Source organism: Podarcis pityusensis (genome assembly GCF_964106645.2).
Source record: "Podarcis pityusensis genome assembly, chromosome: 2".
In the NCBI taxonomy this organism is placed as follows: Eukaryota; Metazoa; Chordata; class Lepidosauria; order Squamata; family Lacertidae; genus Podarcis; species Podarcis pityusensis.
The window spans coordinates 125,654,711-125,669,548 of NC_138029.1; the positions used below are offsets into that span (position 1 = coordinate 125,654,711).

At 46.2% G+C, this 14,838-nt stretch overlaps 1 protein-coding gene across 1 annotated transcript; it reads right to left on the minus strand.

Moving 5' to 3' along the window:
- Window positions 1-90: 90 nt before the first annotated feature.
- LOC308469451 (uncharacterized protein) lies at window positions 91-11,038 on the minus strand (the record flags this gene model as incomplete). The annotated part of the gene is made up of 3 exons (XM_080991930.1): window positions 10,424-11,038; window positions 7,596-7,769; window positions 91-1,955 (listed from the first exon to the last, which is right to left on the minus strand). The coding sequence occupies exons 1-3, from the start codon at window positions 10,572-10,574 to the stop codon at window positions 91-93; spliced, it is 2,190 nt and encodes a 729-aa protein (XP_080848056.1). The 5' UTR covers window positions 10,575-11,038.
- Between the last annotated feature and the right edge of the window lie 3,800 nt (window positions 11,039-14,838).

The window sequence follows — 14,838 nt, forward strand, 5'->3', positions numbered from 1 at the left end:
ATGGTTTCTCCCCTGTATGGACTCTTTGATGGGAAGTGAGATGTGCACTTTGACGAAAGATCTTCCACATTCAAAGCACTGATATGGTTTCTAGCCTGTATGGACTCTTTGATGGGAAGTGAGATCACCTCTCTGACGAAAGCTCTTTCCACATTGCAAGCACTGATAGGGCTTCTCCCCTGGGTGAATTCTTTGATGGAAAGTGAGATTGGAACTTTGACTGAAGCTCTTTCCGCATTCTAAGCATTGATAGGGTTTCTTCTCTGTATGAATTCTTTGATGGGAAGTGAAACTGGAACTGTGACGAAAGCTCTTTCCACACTCAAGGCATTGAAAGGGTTTCTCCCCTGTATGAATTCTTTGATGGAAAGTGAGAGTGGAACTGTGACGAAAGCTCTTTCCACATTCCAAGCACTGATAGGGTTTCCTTCCTGTATGAATTCTTTGGTGCAAAGTGAGATTGTGCCTGAGACTGAAGCTCTTCCCACAGTTTAAGCATTGATATGGTTTCTCCCCTGTATGAATTCTTTGGTGCAAAGTGAGATTGTGCCTGAGACTGAAGCTCTTCCCACATTTTAAGCATTGATATGGTTTCTCTCCTGTATGAATTCTTTGATGGGAAGTGAGATGGGCCCCCTGGCTGAAGCTCTTTCCACATTCAAAGCACTGATATGGTTTCTCCCCCGTATGAAGTTTTTGATGCAAACTAAGACACTGCATATACCCGAAGCTCTTTCCACATTCCAGGCATGGATATGGTTTCTCGCCTGTATGGACTCTTTGATGGGAAGTGAGATCACCTCTCTGACGAAAGCTCTTTCCACATTCCAAGCACTGATATGGTTTCTCGCCTGTATGGACTCTTTGATGGGTCATGAGATAGGAACTGTGACGAAAGCTCTTTCCACACTCAAGGCATTGAAAGGGTTTCTCCCCTGTATGAATTGTTTGATGGATACTGAGACCATCCTTCCGATTAAAGCTCTTTCCACATTCTAAGCACCGATAGGGTTTCTTCCCTGTATGAATTATTTGATGGGAAGTGAGATGTGCACTTTGACTAAAGCGCTTTCCACATTCCAAGCACTGATAGGGTTTCTCCCCTGTATGAATTCTTTGATGGCAAGTGAGAATCTCTCTGTGACTGAAGCTCTTCCCACATTTCAAGCACTGATAGGGTTTCTCCCGTGTATGAACTCTATGGTGCAGAGTTAGATTGGAACTTTGACTGAAGCTCTTTCCGCATTCTAAGCATTGATAGGGTTTCTTCCCTGTATGAATTCTTTGATGGGAAGCGAGACTGGAACTGTGACGAAAGCTCTTTCCACACTCAAGGCATTGAAAAGGTTTCTCCCCTGTATGAATTCTTTGATGGATACTGAGACCATCCTTCCGATTAAAGCTCTTTCCGCATTCTAAGCACTGATAGGGTTTCTTCCCTGTATGAATTCTTTGATGGGAAGTGAGACTGGAACTGTGACGAAAGCTCTTTCCACACTCAAGGCATTGAAAGGGTTTCTCCCCTGTATGAATTCTTTGATGGATACTGAGACCATCCTTCCGATTAAAGCTCTTTCCGCATTCTAAGCACTCAAAGGGTTTCTCCCCTGTATGAATTATTTGATGGGAAGTGAGCTGTTCTTTCCGACTGAAGTTATTTCCACATTCCAAGCACTGATAGGGTTTCTCCCCTGTATGAATTCTTTGATGGCAAGTGAGATTCTGACGGTGACTGAAGCTCTTCCCACATTCTCTGCACTGATACAATTTCTCTCCGCTGTTAGTTCTTTCATGTGAAGAGATTCTATCCCTCCGAACAAAGCTCTTTCCTTGATGTGAGGTGGACTGGGGGCTCTGGCAGATGTTCTCTCCGCACTTTGTATATTTATCTGACTTCTCTGCTATGTGAATTCTGTTGTGGTCCCCCTTGGTCTTCCCTTCCAATTCATCACCATCTACAATTAAGAGAAAAGCTAATTAGAGCCTCAGGAAGAACAAAGTTAATGAATGCTTGTGATAGAGGAGGAACTGAAGAGAGTTAGATGTGAGCCCTTACTATAGTTTTCACTGTTGGCTGGTATTAACTGACATATTGCTTGGTTTTTATCTGGGATAGATTTTGTTTGGCTCAATCCTGGAATCCACTCCATCTCCAATTTCCCTTAAAGCTCTGAGGCTGACATTTAAGAAGGCCTGGCCAGTTCAGACAACCTGGTCATTGCTTTAAAAGGCATGACTAGAAGGGAAAAAATTGCAGAGAAAACAGTGGATATCCCTCCATTCAGGGTTCATGGTGGGGATGTTAGAATCCCGAATGCTGTTGGTCTCCACCTAAATAGTGAAGGTTCATCACATAGAGGTATGTATGGACTTTCAAAGTTACTTGCTTAATTTCAGAACAGATATTATGATCCAACAGGAAGCGTTACCAAGAGGGTCCATGACCGCACGATTCTCCTCCTTGACTTCCTTATGCAGAGCTCTCTGGTCAAGATCCAGCAAATTGTCCGTGAAACAAACAGCAACATCTTCACCTGCACACTCCCCACCAGCTGTTGCCTCAATCTAAATTTGGTCTAAATTTTAATTTATACCTAAATCACTCTCTTCAGTTTGAACCCCACTCCCATTTTCAAGAGTAGACTAACTCTGTATTGTTTCATTGGTGACAAAAGAGGAAAAGTGACTAACTCACTCTTAATCTAAACACAACAGCCGCAAGAGCTCCTGACTAGGCATTCAGCTATGCAATGTTGAATGTTCTCTGTTCTCTCCTGTTTCCCTTTTTTTCTTTCAATTTAAACCAATTCAGGAACCCAGAACTCATACACTGACCACTAATGGTGAACCATATGCTAGAGATACTTGGTCTACATATTTGTATATTAGTCCTATGATCCTTGTTTTTAAAAGCAAATAAAAAGTTATTCCCCCCTTCATGGATCACTGCCTTGCCGTGGCGAAGGGGCTTGAATAACTCAGAGAAGCTATGAGCTATGCCGTGCAGGGCCACCCAAGATGGACAGGTCATAGTGGAGAGTTTTGACCAAACGTGATCCACCTGGAGCAGGAACCGGCAAGCCACTCGAGTATCCCTGCCAAGAAAACTCCATGGAGGGGACTTCCGGGGTGGCGCCACCGGCAATGGCGGTCTCCCTCTGAACTGCAGGGGAAGCTCAGCGGGAAATGGGTCTTCTCCGCTACGGCGAAGCGGGGACCCTTTCATAAATCACAGGTGGAAGAAGCCTGTGACCATGGGACTCGGCGGGCACCTTTAGCGCCCCCCAACTCACGAAAGAACCCACGAACGGGCTCCGAAGTGAAGAGGGGGAAGTGGCGCAGTGCTGTGAGTCAACTGCTATTTCCGTGGAGCGAAGCCACATAGCTGTTGCCGGAGGAGCGCTGCCTTTTTCCTGGGACAATTTGGACTCTAAAATAAGCACCCGTGAGTAATTAGAATCTTGAACAATTGGACATTAAATAAGGATTAACGAGCAGAAAAGAATTGGATTTTAAAATATTTTTTCTATTTGGTACGGAGTGGGAAGGTCTAAACAGGAAGTCAGCCTTCCGTTCCTTTGTAAACAGAACAAAGCAAAGACTATCTAAACTAGAGCTAAGAAAATCGTCTTTAAAGGATTGGATTCCATCATTTATAATTGTGCAACCCCCCTTTTTTGACAGAAGAAGGGGGAGGACTATCTTTGGATTGTTCAAAGTGAGTTTAAGCAAAGTAATTTTCCTCCGTCCTGATACTGGAGCAGGGGTGTCAGGACCGACGTTTGAAGTTCATTGACCAGAAACAAGTGGTTTTGACAGATAGTGAAAAGAAGAGAAACATAGTGATTCCATCGTCCCTCTTCGCATTTGAAAGGAACAAATTTTGACAAAGTATCTTAAAAGGGGAAATTTTGTTGCGAGAACAAATAGAAGTTTTCCCCCTAGAGGGAGACTGTGAAACTGTAACTAACTCCAGGGAGCCGGCAGCTGTTATAGATTACGATCGTGGGAACAGGCATCTGACCTTGCAGAACAATGTATTCAGAAACCTTGTTGTGTGCCCTTTACAAAACAAATGCCCTACTGGAACAATTACATGAAAAAGTGAAATGGATGAAGACTTCGGTCAGAAATTTGGGACAAGCAGTGGGAAACTTTGAACAGGCAGTGGGAAAATATGTGGAGCCCACTCAGGAATCACATCAAGAGTGTGTTTTGACAGATCAGGCCCAACAGGAATATGAGTTTTCGGATTGGACAAATGATCCTGGGAAAAGCCAGATTTGGAAAGAAAATGTCTGGTTTGGTCTGGAAATGGGGGGCTGGATGGATCCCCCAATGCTGGGATGTCTGGACTTTTCAAATATGGTAATGAGCCGTGAGATGTTTGGGACTGTGTGGGATCTTAACCTTGGAGGGCTTCTGAAATATGCTATTAAATACCACATGGAATTTAAGGTTGAATATGGAAAAGGGGCTGATATGTCGAGAAGGGCTGAAAATACTGTTAAGCTGGAGTTATCACGAGCAGGAGACAAGGGAAGATATAGCTACGAACATGAAGAAGAGTGGCGGAAGGGGCAAGGAAGAGATTTGAGGGCGTCAGATATAAGGTTGCCAGGTTAATGAGCTAGATTGATGTGATAATGAGGACTGACAAAACTTGGAAGATCAGACTTATTTGTATTTTTCTTTTTTGTTTTTTTTCTCTCTTTTTATTAGAAGTGTTTTATAATAATTGATGAGCATTAGAAAAATGCTGGAATGGAATTACTTGGTTTTAGTAAAAATGTTCAAAGAATTATGAAAGAATGTTATAAGCTGGTATGGACAAGATTTAAGTTTTAAGATTTAAGATTTATCTTATTATAGAAAGGTAAGATTAAGATTGTTTAGGGTAATGCAATGACAGAATTTTTTATATTATGGAAAGGATTTGCTGGGATAATTAATAACTAGGATACAAAGAAAGGGAGGAGGAGGAGGAGGTCTAAGAAAGAAGGTGATGACAGTTGAGGATTTGGAAATAATGAATTTGTTTTTTTCCCCTTTTTGTAATTGTTTTTAATTGTTTGTGTGGTATTGTTGAATTTTTTCTTTTTCCCTATCTATATGGTGGGAGGGTTTTGTCTTTCTTCTTTTTTTAACTTGCCAATTATTTTTGTATTTTTCTTTGCTTTTATTTCATTTTGTAATATTTTGAAAATCTCAATAAATATTATTTTTTTAAAAAAAGAAAACTCCATGGAGAAAGACAACAGGCATACAGTGGTGCCTCGCAAGACGAAATTAATCCGTTCAACGAGTCTCTTTGTCTAGCGGTTTTTCCATCTTGCGAAGCGAGACCATTGACGGCTTAGCGGATTAGCGCTATTAGCAGCTTAGCGGCTTTTAGCGGCTTAGCGGATCAGCTGATAAGCGGCTTAGCGGCTTAGAAAAAGGCGGGAAAGGGAAAAAACCCGCAGGACCTCGCAAGACATTTTCGTTTTGCTAAGCAAGCCCATAGGGAAATTCGTTTTGCGAAGCGCCTCCAAAACGGAAAACCCTTTCGTCTAGCGGGTTTTCCGTCTTGCGAGGCGTTCGTCTTGCGGGGCACCACTGTATAAAAGTTATGACGCTGGAAGATGAGCCCCTCAGGTCGGAAGGCATCCAACATGCTACTGAGGAAGAGCGGAGGACAAGTACAAGTATATTCAGAGCTGATGAAGCGGCTGGGCCAAAGCCGAAAGGTCGCTCAGTTGCGTATATGCCTGGAAGCGAAAGGAAAGTCCAATGCTGTAAAGAAAAATATTGCATAGGAACCTGGAATGTAAGAACCGTGAACCTTGGTAAGTTGGATGTGGTCAAAAATGAGATGGCAGGAATAAATATTGACATCCTGGGCATCAGTGAACAAAAATGGACAGGAATGGCTGAATTCAGTTCGGATGACCATCATATCTACTACTGTGGGCAAGAAGCCCGTAAAAGAAATGGAGTGGCCCTCATAGTCAACAAAAGAGTGGCGAAAGCTGTACTGAGATGCAATCTCAAAAATGATAGAATGATCTCGATACGAATCTAAGGCAGACCTTTTAACATCACAGTAATCCAGGTTTATGCACCAACCACTGGTGCTGAAGAAACTGAAATTGACCAGTTCTATGATGACTTACAACTCCTTATAGAAATGACACCAAACAAGGATGTTCTTCTCATTATAGGGGATTGAAATGCTAAAGTAGGGACTCAAGAGATAAAAGGAACAACTGGCAAGTTTGTCCTTAGAGTTCCAAACAAAGCAGGGCAAAGGCTGATAGAGTTCTGCCAAGAGAACAAGCTGGTCATCACAAACACTCTTTTCCAACAACACAAGAGACGACTCTACACATCGACATCACCAGATGAGCAGCATCAAAATCAGATTGATTATATTCTCTGCAGCCAAAGATGGAGAAGCTCTATACAAGTCAGCAAAAACAAGACCTGGAGCTGACTGTGGCTCAGATCATCAGCTTCTTATAGCAAAATTCAAGCTTAAACTGAAGAAAGTAGGAAAAACCACTGGGCCGGTAAGATACAATCTAAATCAAATCCCTTATGAATACACAGTGGAAGCGAAGAACAGGTTTAAGGATTTAGATTTGGTGGACAGAGTGCCTGAAGAACTATGGATGGAGGCTCGTAACATTATACAGGAGGCAGCAACTAAAACCATCCCAATGAAAAGGAAATGCAAGAAAGCAATGTGGTTGCCCAACGAGGCCTTACAAATAGCGGGGGAGAGAAGGCAAGCAAAATGCGTGGGAGATAGTGAAAAATACAGGAAATTGAATGCAGATTTCCAAAAAAATAGCAAGGAGAGACAAGAAGGCCTTCTTAAACGAGCAATGCAAAGAAATAGAGGAAAACAATAGAATGGGAAAAACCAGAGGTCTGTTCAAGAAAATTGGAGATATGAAAGGAACATTTCGTACAAAGATTATGATAATAAAAGACAAAAGTGGTAAGGACCTAACAGAAGCAGAAGACATGAAAAAGAGGTGGCAAGAATACACAGAGGAATTATACCAGAAAGATATGGATGCCTCGTACACCCCAGGTAGTGTGGTTGCTGACCTGCCGATACAGCGTCAGGGCTCCAGCAATCACGGCAAGCCTCTTCACACCCGGCTGGTCCCCTCGACACCCCACTACCCTTGGGGCTTTTTTTGGGGGGTGTCTAACCCTGGCAGTCACCCCCACTGCTCAAAAGCCCCGGTAACAGTCGTCTTTTAGACGGACAACTCGAACTGCCTCACCATTTCCCTTCGCAGACAAATCGGAAGCCCAGGATCAGGTTACTTTCAAGAGTCATGACTTCTAGTGCTGCCTGAAGGATTGGTAAGTTGTCTGACACTGGTAGAGCATTCAATCACGGTACTGGTTTTAGACATTTTGAGCTGCCAATACATTGTGGTGGTCGGGGAGCTGTGATGTATTCCTAGCTCAAATTGCCTGCAGATGTCAAAGGTGCAGGCAGGCAGGTGGAGGAGCCCGAAATGGTGCCCCCCGAGCAAGCCCCAATACCTCTCCGGTTCCATCCATGTCCCCATCTCCCCTCCCCTGGAACTCACCAGATCTCTCCGAGGTCCCTGGGAGGGAACGCTCAGAGGCTGTGAGGAGGGATGCAGGAGACAACCTGACCAGGTCAACCGTCCATCTTCCCCCTTCCATCCTTATGAGCTTTGCAGGATCCGTCTCTTTCATCCTTCCTGAGCAACCAAGAAGCGAAAACAAGCTGCAGGGTCCTGGGAGAGAGGAAGAAACAAAGGGAGCCTCAGAGGCCCTGCAGGGATCCTCTTGCCCTAGATATTCTCCTGCCCCTGGAGAAGCATAAATGGGGCAGCCCCTTCTCAAGAGAAGCCCCATTTCTAAACATCTCCAGTGATTCCAATTTCTTCCATATGCTCCTCACCCCACTTGCAAGCCTGGCATGGTCTGCACAGTAGTGACCTGAGAGTAGATCCCATTGAACTCAGTGGGGATAACTGACAGAACTTGGTAAAAAAAACCAGTCACCGTCCTGTCCGCAAGCCTGAAAACTGGAACCCCAGAGCATGGGCAGAAAAGAGCAGAGTAGATATTACATGTAGGTGCCCCCATGCTAGGTGCTTTCTATGGAGAGCCCTTTTCACAATCTTTGAGCTCTCTCATCACAAGCCAGACAGATGTTGTAGCCGTATCCACCTCTGTCAAGAGTTGCACGGGGACCAAATCTGTATGTGGAAGCAGAGGAGCCATTTTCGCAAGTCTCCAGTCCCAAAATGTGGCCCCCACCCTGGCACGGAAGCAATCAAAGTATAGATCTTCCACATGTCCTAAATCTGCAGTGTACTTAAGAACAACAGGCATGTATATCCTCCAAAAACTCCAGAGGTGAGCTTTACGCTCCTCTTGTGGCAAGATTCCCAAAGGCTTAGGGTAGCTTGATAGAACTAGTCTATTTTGAGATAGCACCAATGTCCCCTGTTAGTAGTAGGAGCCACACAATGACTGATAATCCCTCTTTCGTCCCAGAAGGTGGGGAGTAGGTGTCGTTTATCCTTGCTTTATTCTTCTTGATAATACATAAATAAATGCCTCCTTCTGTATCTTACATTTTTCTAAGAGAGTATTATTCACAATCATGCTTGCCATGTATAGATTATTTCCCTTTAGAAAAGTCTCTCCAATCCCTGGCTCCTGCGGGAGGGAGTTCCAGTTTTACCTACGCACTGTGGAAGTTGTAAGTTTAATGTACCGTATTTTCCCCTCTATAACACGCAGATTTTTTCTCCTAAAAAGGAAGGGGAAATGTCTGTGCGTGTTATTGAGCGAATGTGTGGTCCCTGGAGCCAAATGGCAAAAAAAATCAGGCAAAAATCAAATTGCGCGTCTCGGAGAAGGGAAACCTGAAAAGAGGAAGCGGCTGCTTTCCTGCATTCTGCCTCAGGGTCTTACTGCCCACCCACCTGTTTCCTTGCTGTGTTTGCTCAAACGGAACAAAGAGCAGGGAAAGCCCCTCCCCTCCAGGCAAGCAGAGGGGAAAGCAGAGGGGAAAGCTGCTGAAAACATGCAGGAGGGAGGGAGAGAGAGAGAGCCCGCGAGCTGGCTGGCTTGGGTGGGTAGGTGAGGGAAAACTTTTGCCTTCCTTTCCTCCCTCCCGTTATACCCCTCTCCTGCATTCCTAGCCAGCTGCTTCTCTGCACACCCCTCTCGTGCTCCTTGTCCATTCTGTTTTTCCCTCCCTCCCCACTTAAAATGTGGTTAAAAAGCATGGATCCACATGGATCCTCAGGATCTTTGCATTGGGTCACCCCAAATTCACCATCAGATCACATAGCATGTCCATGGCTACAGCCTGCCCCCCAAAAATCACACACCCACTGTTGCCTGGGGCTGCAATGGTGCAAAAACGTGGTTACAAAACATGGATCCACATGGATCCTCAGGATCTTTGCATTGGGTCAGCCCAAATTCACCATCAGAGCACATAGCATGTCCATGGCTACAGCCTGCCCCCCAAAAATCACACACCCACTGTTGCCTGGGGCTGCAATGGTGCAAAAACGTGGTTACAAAGCATGGATCCACAGGGATTCTCAGGATTTTTGCATTGGGTCACCCCAAATTCACCACCAGATCACATGTCTGTGGCCACAGCATGAAGCTCAATAATGATACATCCACTGTTTCATTCAGAATGTTTTTTCCCTTGTTTTCCTCCTCTAAAAACGATGTGCGTGTTATGGTCAGGTGCGTGTTATAGAGCGAAAAATACGGTAAATAAAACATTCTGCAACAGCAGCAGCTGCAGAGAAACTCCGGGATGGGGAACATCCTTGAACGCTCACTCTGGGATCAGAGAGAGAAACGTTGGCAGACCTGCAACCCAGAGCCCCCTCCTTCTCCTCCCTGCATCGCCTCACCCCCTTCAGGACAAGATCTTGGGGTCCTTAAGGCGCCTTTCCACCCTCTCCTCTCAAGGAAGGCAGCTCCCTTCCCTTGAACCCTGGCAAGCCCAGTGCAGCCAGCTCAGCCCTCTGGCTCTCCCCTTTTCTCCACGGAGGAGCCCCAGGCGTGGCTCCTGCCCAGAGAGGCTTCCCTTGAGGCTCTGGGCTGGAGACCTGAGCTGATCTGGAGGAGGATCTGCCCGGGGGAAAGGCCGGCCTGGCAGGGGCTCCTCCACTGGAAGGGGCATTCTGGGCATGCCCTCCCCCCCCCAGACCCCTCCCTCCTTCCCCAAAGAGGATGCCAAGGAAGAGCAGAGCTGCAGACCCCCTGGAAACTCGCCCCCTCCCAGGCTTGGCAGAGAGGACTGGGGGGCAGGACCCTCTGCTCCCAGACTTGGGGGTCTCCCCCTGCAGCCCCGGGACCCCCTTCTCCCATGGGCACCCCAAGGGGGAAGAGAGAGGAGACTCACCGGATTCTTCCCAGGAGGGAAACCGAGGCAGCGCGGGGAGGAGACAAGAGACAAGAGACGGGACTGGGCACGGAGGGAGGGGATTCGGCTCTGGAGGGCCCGCCCCGACTCTCCACTTCCTGTCCTCTCTAGGACTCCGGCTCTGTTCCATTTAACCCTTCACAAGCTGAGCACAGCCCCCTGGCTGACTGGCTGTCCTCCTTCCCTCCCAGAATCCGGGGGTCCAGGGCATGTGCAGAGTTCTCTGTGATTCTCGGCTCAGATGCCGCTTGGTGCCCTGCCCCCAGATGGGTGGGCTATAAATAAAATAATAATAATAATGCTTCACCTGCTCACTAGCGGACTGAAAGTCTGTTGCAATATTAGGAGGGTACCTGAGAGAGACACGGGTCCCTTGGGAGCAAAAGCCTCCGCTGGTAAAGCAGGAGACACTCGATTTCGGGGTCCTGGGTTCAAGCCCCACTTTAGGCATCGCAAAGGGTTGGACTGTGAATCTGTGAAATGCAAATAAATAAATCAGTACACTCCCCAGTTGGAGAACTCGCTCCAGACTCAGAAAGTGACCTTCAGCGGGGACAAAGGTCGGATTCTGCATTCAGGCAGGAAGACTCAGAGGCGCCAAGGTCAGATGGGGCGCCCCCCCCCGGCTGCTCTCCCTCCCGCCCCCGCCCCAAATTCTGGAGGAGGCAGCTTGCTTCCTGCTGTTTCCGATTCAACTTCAGAATCTTAGAATTCAGAGAAGCGTAGAATTCTGGAGCTGGAAGGGACCCCTGAGGGTCATCTAGTCCAGGCGGGGGAAGGTGGGGCGGCATGGCCAGGATCCGGGAGGGCGCGGGGAGGAGGGGAATGTGGCCCGGGATAGTCCCTCCCCTTTCCTGGAAGCGTAGTCCTGCAGAGAGTGCCGCTGCCCCCCCCCCCGTGGGCCTCTTGGCTTGGGGGGAGCCTGGTCCCCTTGGGCTCTGCTTTGTCCCCGCGGTGCCCAAGGGGATCCTCCATGGACAGAGCCAGTCTACCTTGGAACGGGGGAGAAGGAGAAGGGGAGGATGCTCTTCCGCTCCTGCTTGCGGAGTTCCCTGGAGGGGGGGGGGCGCCTGGTCGGCTGCTGCCAGGAGGCTGGGCTAGGTTGGCCCTGGTCCTGATCCAGCAGGGCTCTTCTTATGGAGCCTCCAGGCCCACAGGCACTCTACCCAGACGGCTCTGTTCTGTGGGGCGTTGGGCTGCTGTGAGGACAGGAGGCTGGGCTAGGTGGGAGGGGTCCCCTTGGTCCGGACCCAGATGCTGCTGCTGCTGCTGCTGCTTTGGGGCTCTCCTGAGGCCCTTCCGCTCCTAGAATCACACCCAGGGGCCATCTAGTCCACCCCCTTCTTCCTCCTCCTCGCAGGAGCATCCTTCGGCAGATCCTCGCCACCGGTGGCCAAGCTGGGCTGCTGGTTCCTGGAGGAGGCTGGGGGCAGAGGCTCAGTCATGCCCAGTGCCCTCAAGCAGCGCCTCACCATTTTGTTCCTGCCTCCACCCAGGAGACGCCTGGAAGAATCTGCCCTGAAGTCTGAGTTGCCCCTGGATGTTGAGGCTGGCCTGGTCTTCCAGGTCCTGGGTCTGGAGACCTGCCCTTAAAATAAAAACCAGGCCCCCTTCCCATCCCTGCTTCTCATTCACCTTGAAGCACCTCTAAATTCAGCCACACTGTGATATACCCATTTCACAGGCGCCACAACTGAGGCTGGCAAACTGCACCCATTTCGCTGTGGGGCTGATGCGTCATTTCCCAACCTGGGCATGTGTTAATTATAATGCCCACACACACACACTTGATTTTTCTCCTTTCCAGCACTCCTGCGTTAAGAAGTAAAACGGAATTAAATGATTCTCCGGATCTTCAGTGTCAGCAAACACTCCTTCCCCGATCTCTGTTTGTAAACCACCAGTGTCAGAATTGCTTTCTTTGGAGGTTTTCCAAATGGAGGCTGGAAGGCCAAATGTCAGGGATTCTTTATTGCAGGGGGTGGGACTAGATGTCCGTTGGGGTCCAACCTCACAGTTGTTTACTATTATTATTAGTTTCTTTTTAAAAGATCAGTGTTGAACAACACTAAACCACAACAACACACTACAGTGGTACCTCGGGTTAAGTACTTAATTCGTTCTGGAGGTCCATTCTTAACGCCATCACCCCAGTATGACTCCCCTTTATCACACACACAGCCCAACAAGACAATGACAAAACCCCCCCAACAGCATACAAATCAATGTGGCTAACCTGATCCAAAACACCCACCCACCCCACTCACCCATGAAAACAAAGACCACCACAGCCAGCCACAAATGAACAACCACACCCTAGGCCAACCCCAACCTCTCTCATCACCAAAGGGACACAGGTGAACAGCAGAGAACCCGCACAAGCAATGCTGACACAAAACCCCACATATATTAAGTAAAATAGAAACATCGTCACCCGATGATCTGCCGTGGCGGCCCTGGCTTCCTCCTTGGAGGTCCCTTTAGAAGGAGAAGGGGTCCCAGGTCTCCATGGGGAAAATCGCCCTTCGGGGCCAATGCTTTAGCCTTTCAGGCTCCAGCCTCCTTCTTTATGGTGGGATCCCATGCAGACGTTCCCAGGTTTACTAAGGATCCCTTGAAAAAGATGGGCTCTGCTTCGGCATGTTGTTCCCTCCCCCCGCCCCAACCATCTGTAAACTGAACTGTAAACACTAAGAAAAAATGTATGGCTGATTCATTTTTTGAATGTTTTAAATAGTTTCTACCAATAATTATATTCAATCTCATTATAAATCACTTTCAATTTTTTAAAAAAAAATCTTGTCATGTATATGTAGTAGAAATTCAAAAAGAGGTTCCCAGACTGGAGGTTATCCACACAGAAACCCCCCCCCCCAAAAAAAGGAGGGAGTCTCCAGGTGGAAAGATAGGCCTTTATTGAAATACAAATGTTCCTGCAAAGAACCACATACATATAGAATACATACATTTACATTTGCACAGTACATATACACAATACGTTATTTTCCTAACATAAAGCATACCTACATTACTCTATATTATGCCTAACTATACTATACATACCAACACATCTACCCCACATGAACACCCACAAACTGACTTGACTTCCAGCCGTTCTTGTTACACTACTTTATTTTTCCAATTGCCTTAAACACATTTCATTATTTCTTTAATCTCTTCTTCTATCTTAACTTTACTCTCCTTTCACTCTAATCATGTTCTGGATTCACTCAATATCTGTCAAAAGTTCGACTTTTTCCACATAGCTTTTGATGTCTTCCTTGAAGATAGCCCACTCCTTATTCACTTTTTCAACATGTTGTAAATATTTTCCCAGAATCCCACTATCTCTTTGCACTCCCACCCCATGTGTAGAAAGGTTCCCGCCCCGTTGTTCTATCTCCAACAAACATCACTACAGTTTTTATACATTTTTGCCAGTCTAACCAGGGTCAAGTACCATCTGTATTGCATTTTCGTTACATTCTCTCTTAAATTGTAGCATGCCGTAAATTTAATATCCCTGTCTCACAGTAGTTGGCTCATCATATTTTCCCCTAAATCCTGGGCCTACTTTACCATCGCTGTCTTCACTTGCTCCTCCTTTACCTCCCATTCTAGGAGCAAATCATATAGTTTGGAAATATGTTTACTTTTAGATTGGAGTAAGTACGCATCCAATCTTGAAATTTCTTTCTCAAATCCTTTTTCTTCCTCTTTTGTCATCTCTGATTATACAATGATTTCCTTATAAAACCCATGTGGACTCTCTCCTTTCCATCTATTAGGTATGCATGCCATCCAAATTGAGTTCCTACTTCCTCCAGATCTAACACATCAGTGTCCTTTAACTTAATCCACTCCCTTAAGCAGGTCAGACCTGCTGCACCATGATATAATTCCAGGTCAGGTAGGTCAAATCCGCCTCTCTTTCTCCGATCAATAAGTAATTTATATTTTATTGTAGGTGTTTTTTGGATGGAATGGCAAATTGCACATCATTCCTATTCACCAATCAAAGGATCACAGCAATCTTTTTTTTTTACTTCAATTTTTTATCGGTTTTCACAAAATTATAAACAAACACATAAAACAAACAAACATAAATCATAACCGTATTAAAAATTACACTTATTAACATTGTTAAGTGCCTTCCTCACTTCCCCTTCATTGAATTTCAATGCATATCCTTTTAAGGGTTTTCCAAATCACAGTTCTTATAAATTTTAACTTGAACATTAACATCCTTAGATCTTTTCATTTTGAAATTACACCTATTAATTCATCACTAAAGCACAGAATGAACTCAGGCTTGCTAGAGAGGTTAAAAGCAACAAAAAAGGCTTTTATGGGTATGTTCGTAGCAAAAGGAAGAACAAAGAAACAGTGGGGTC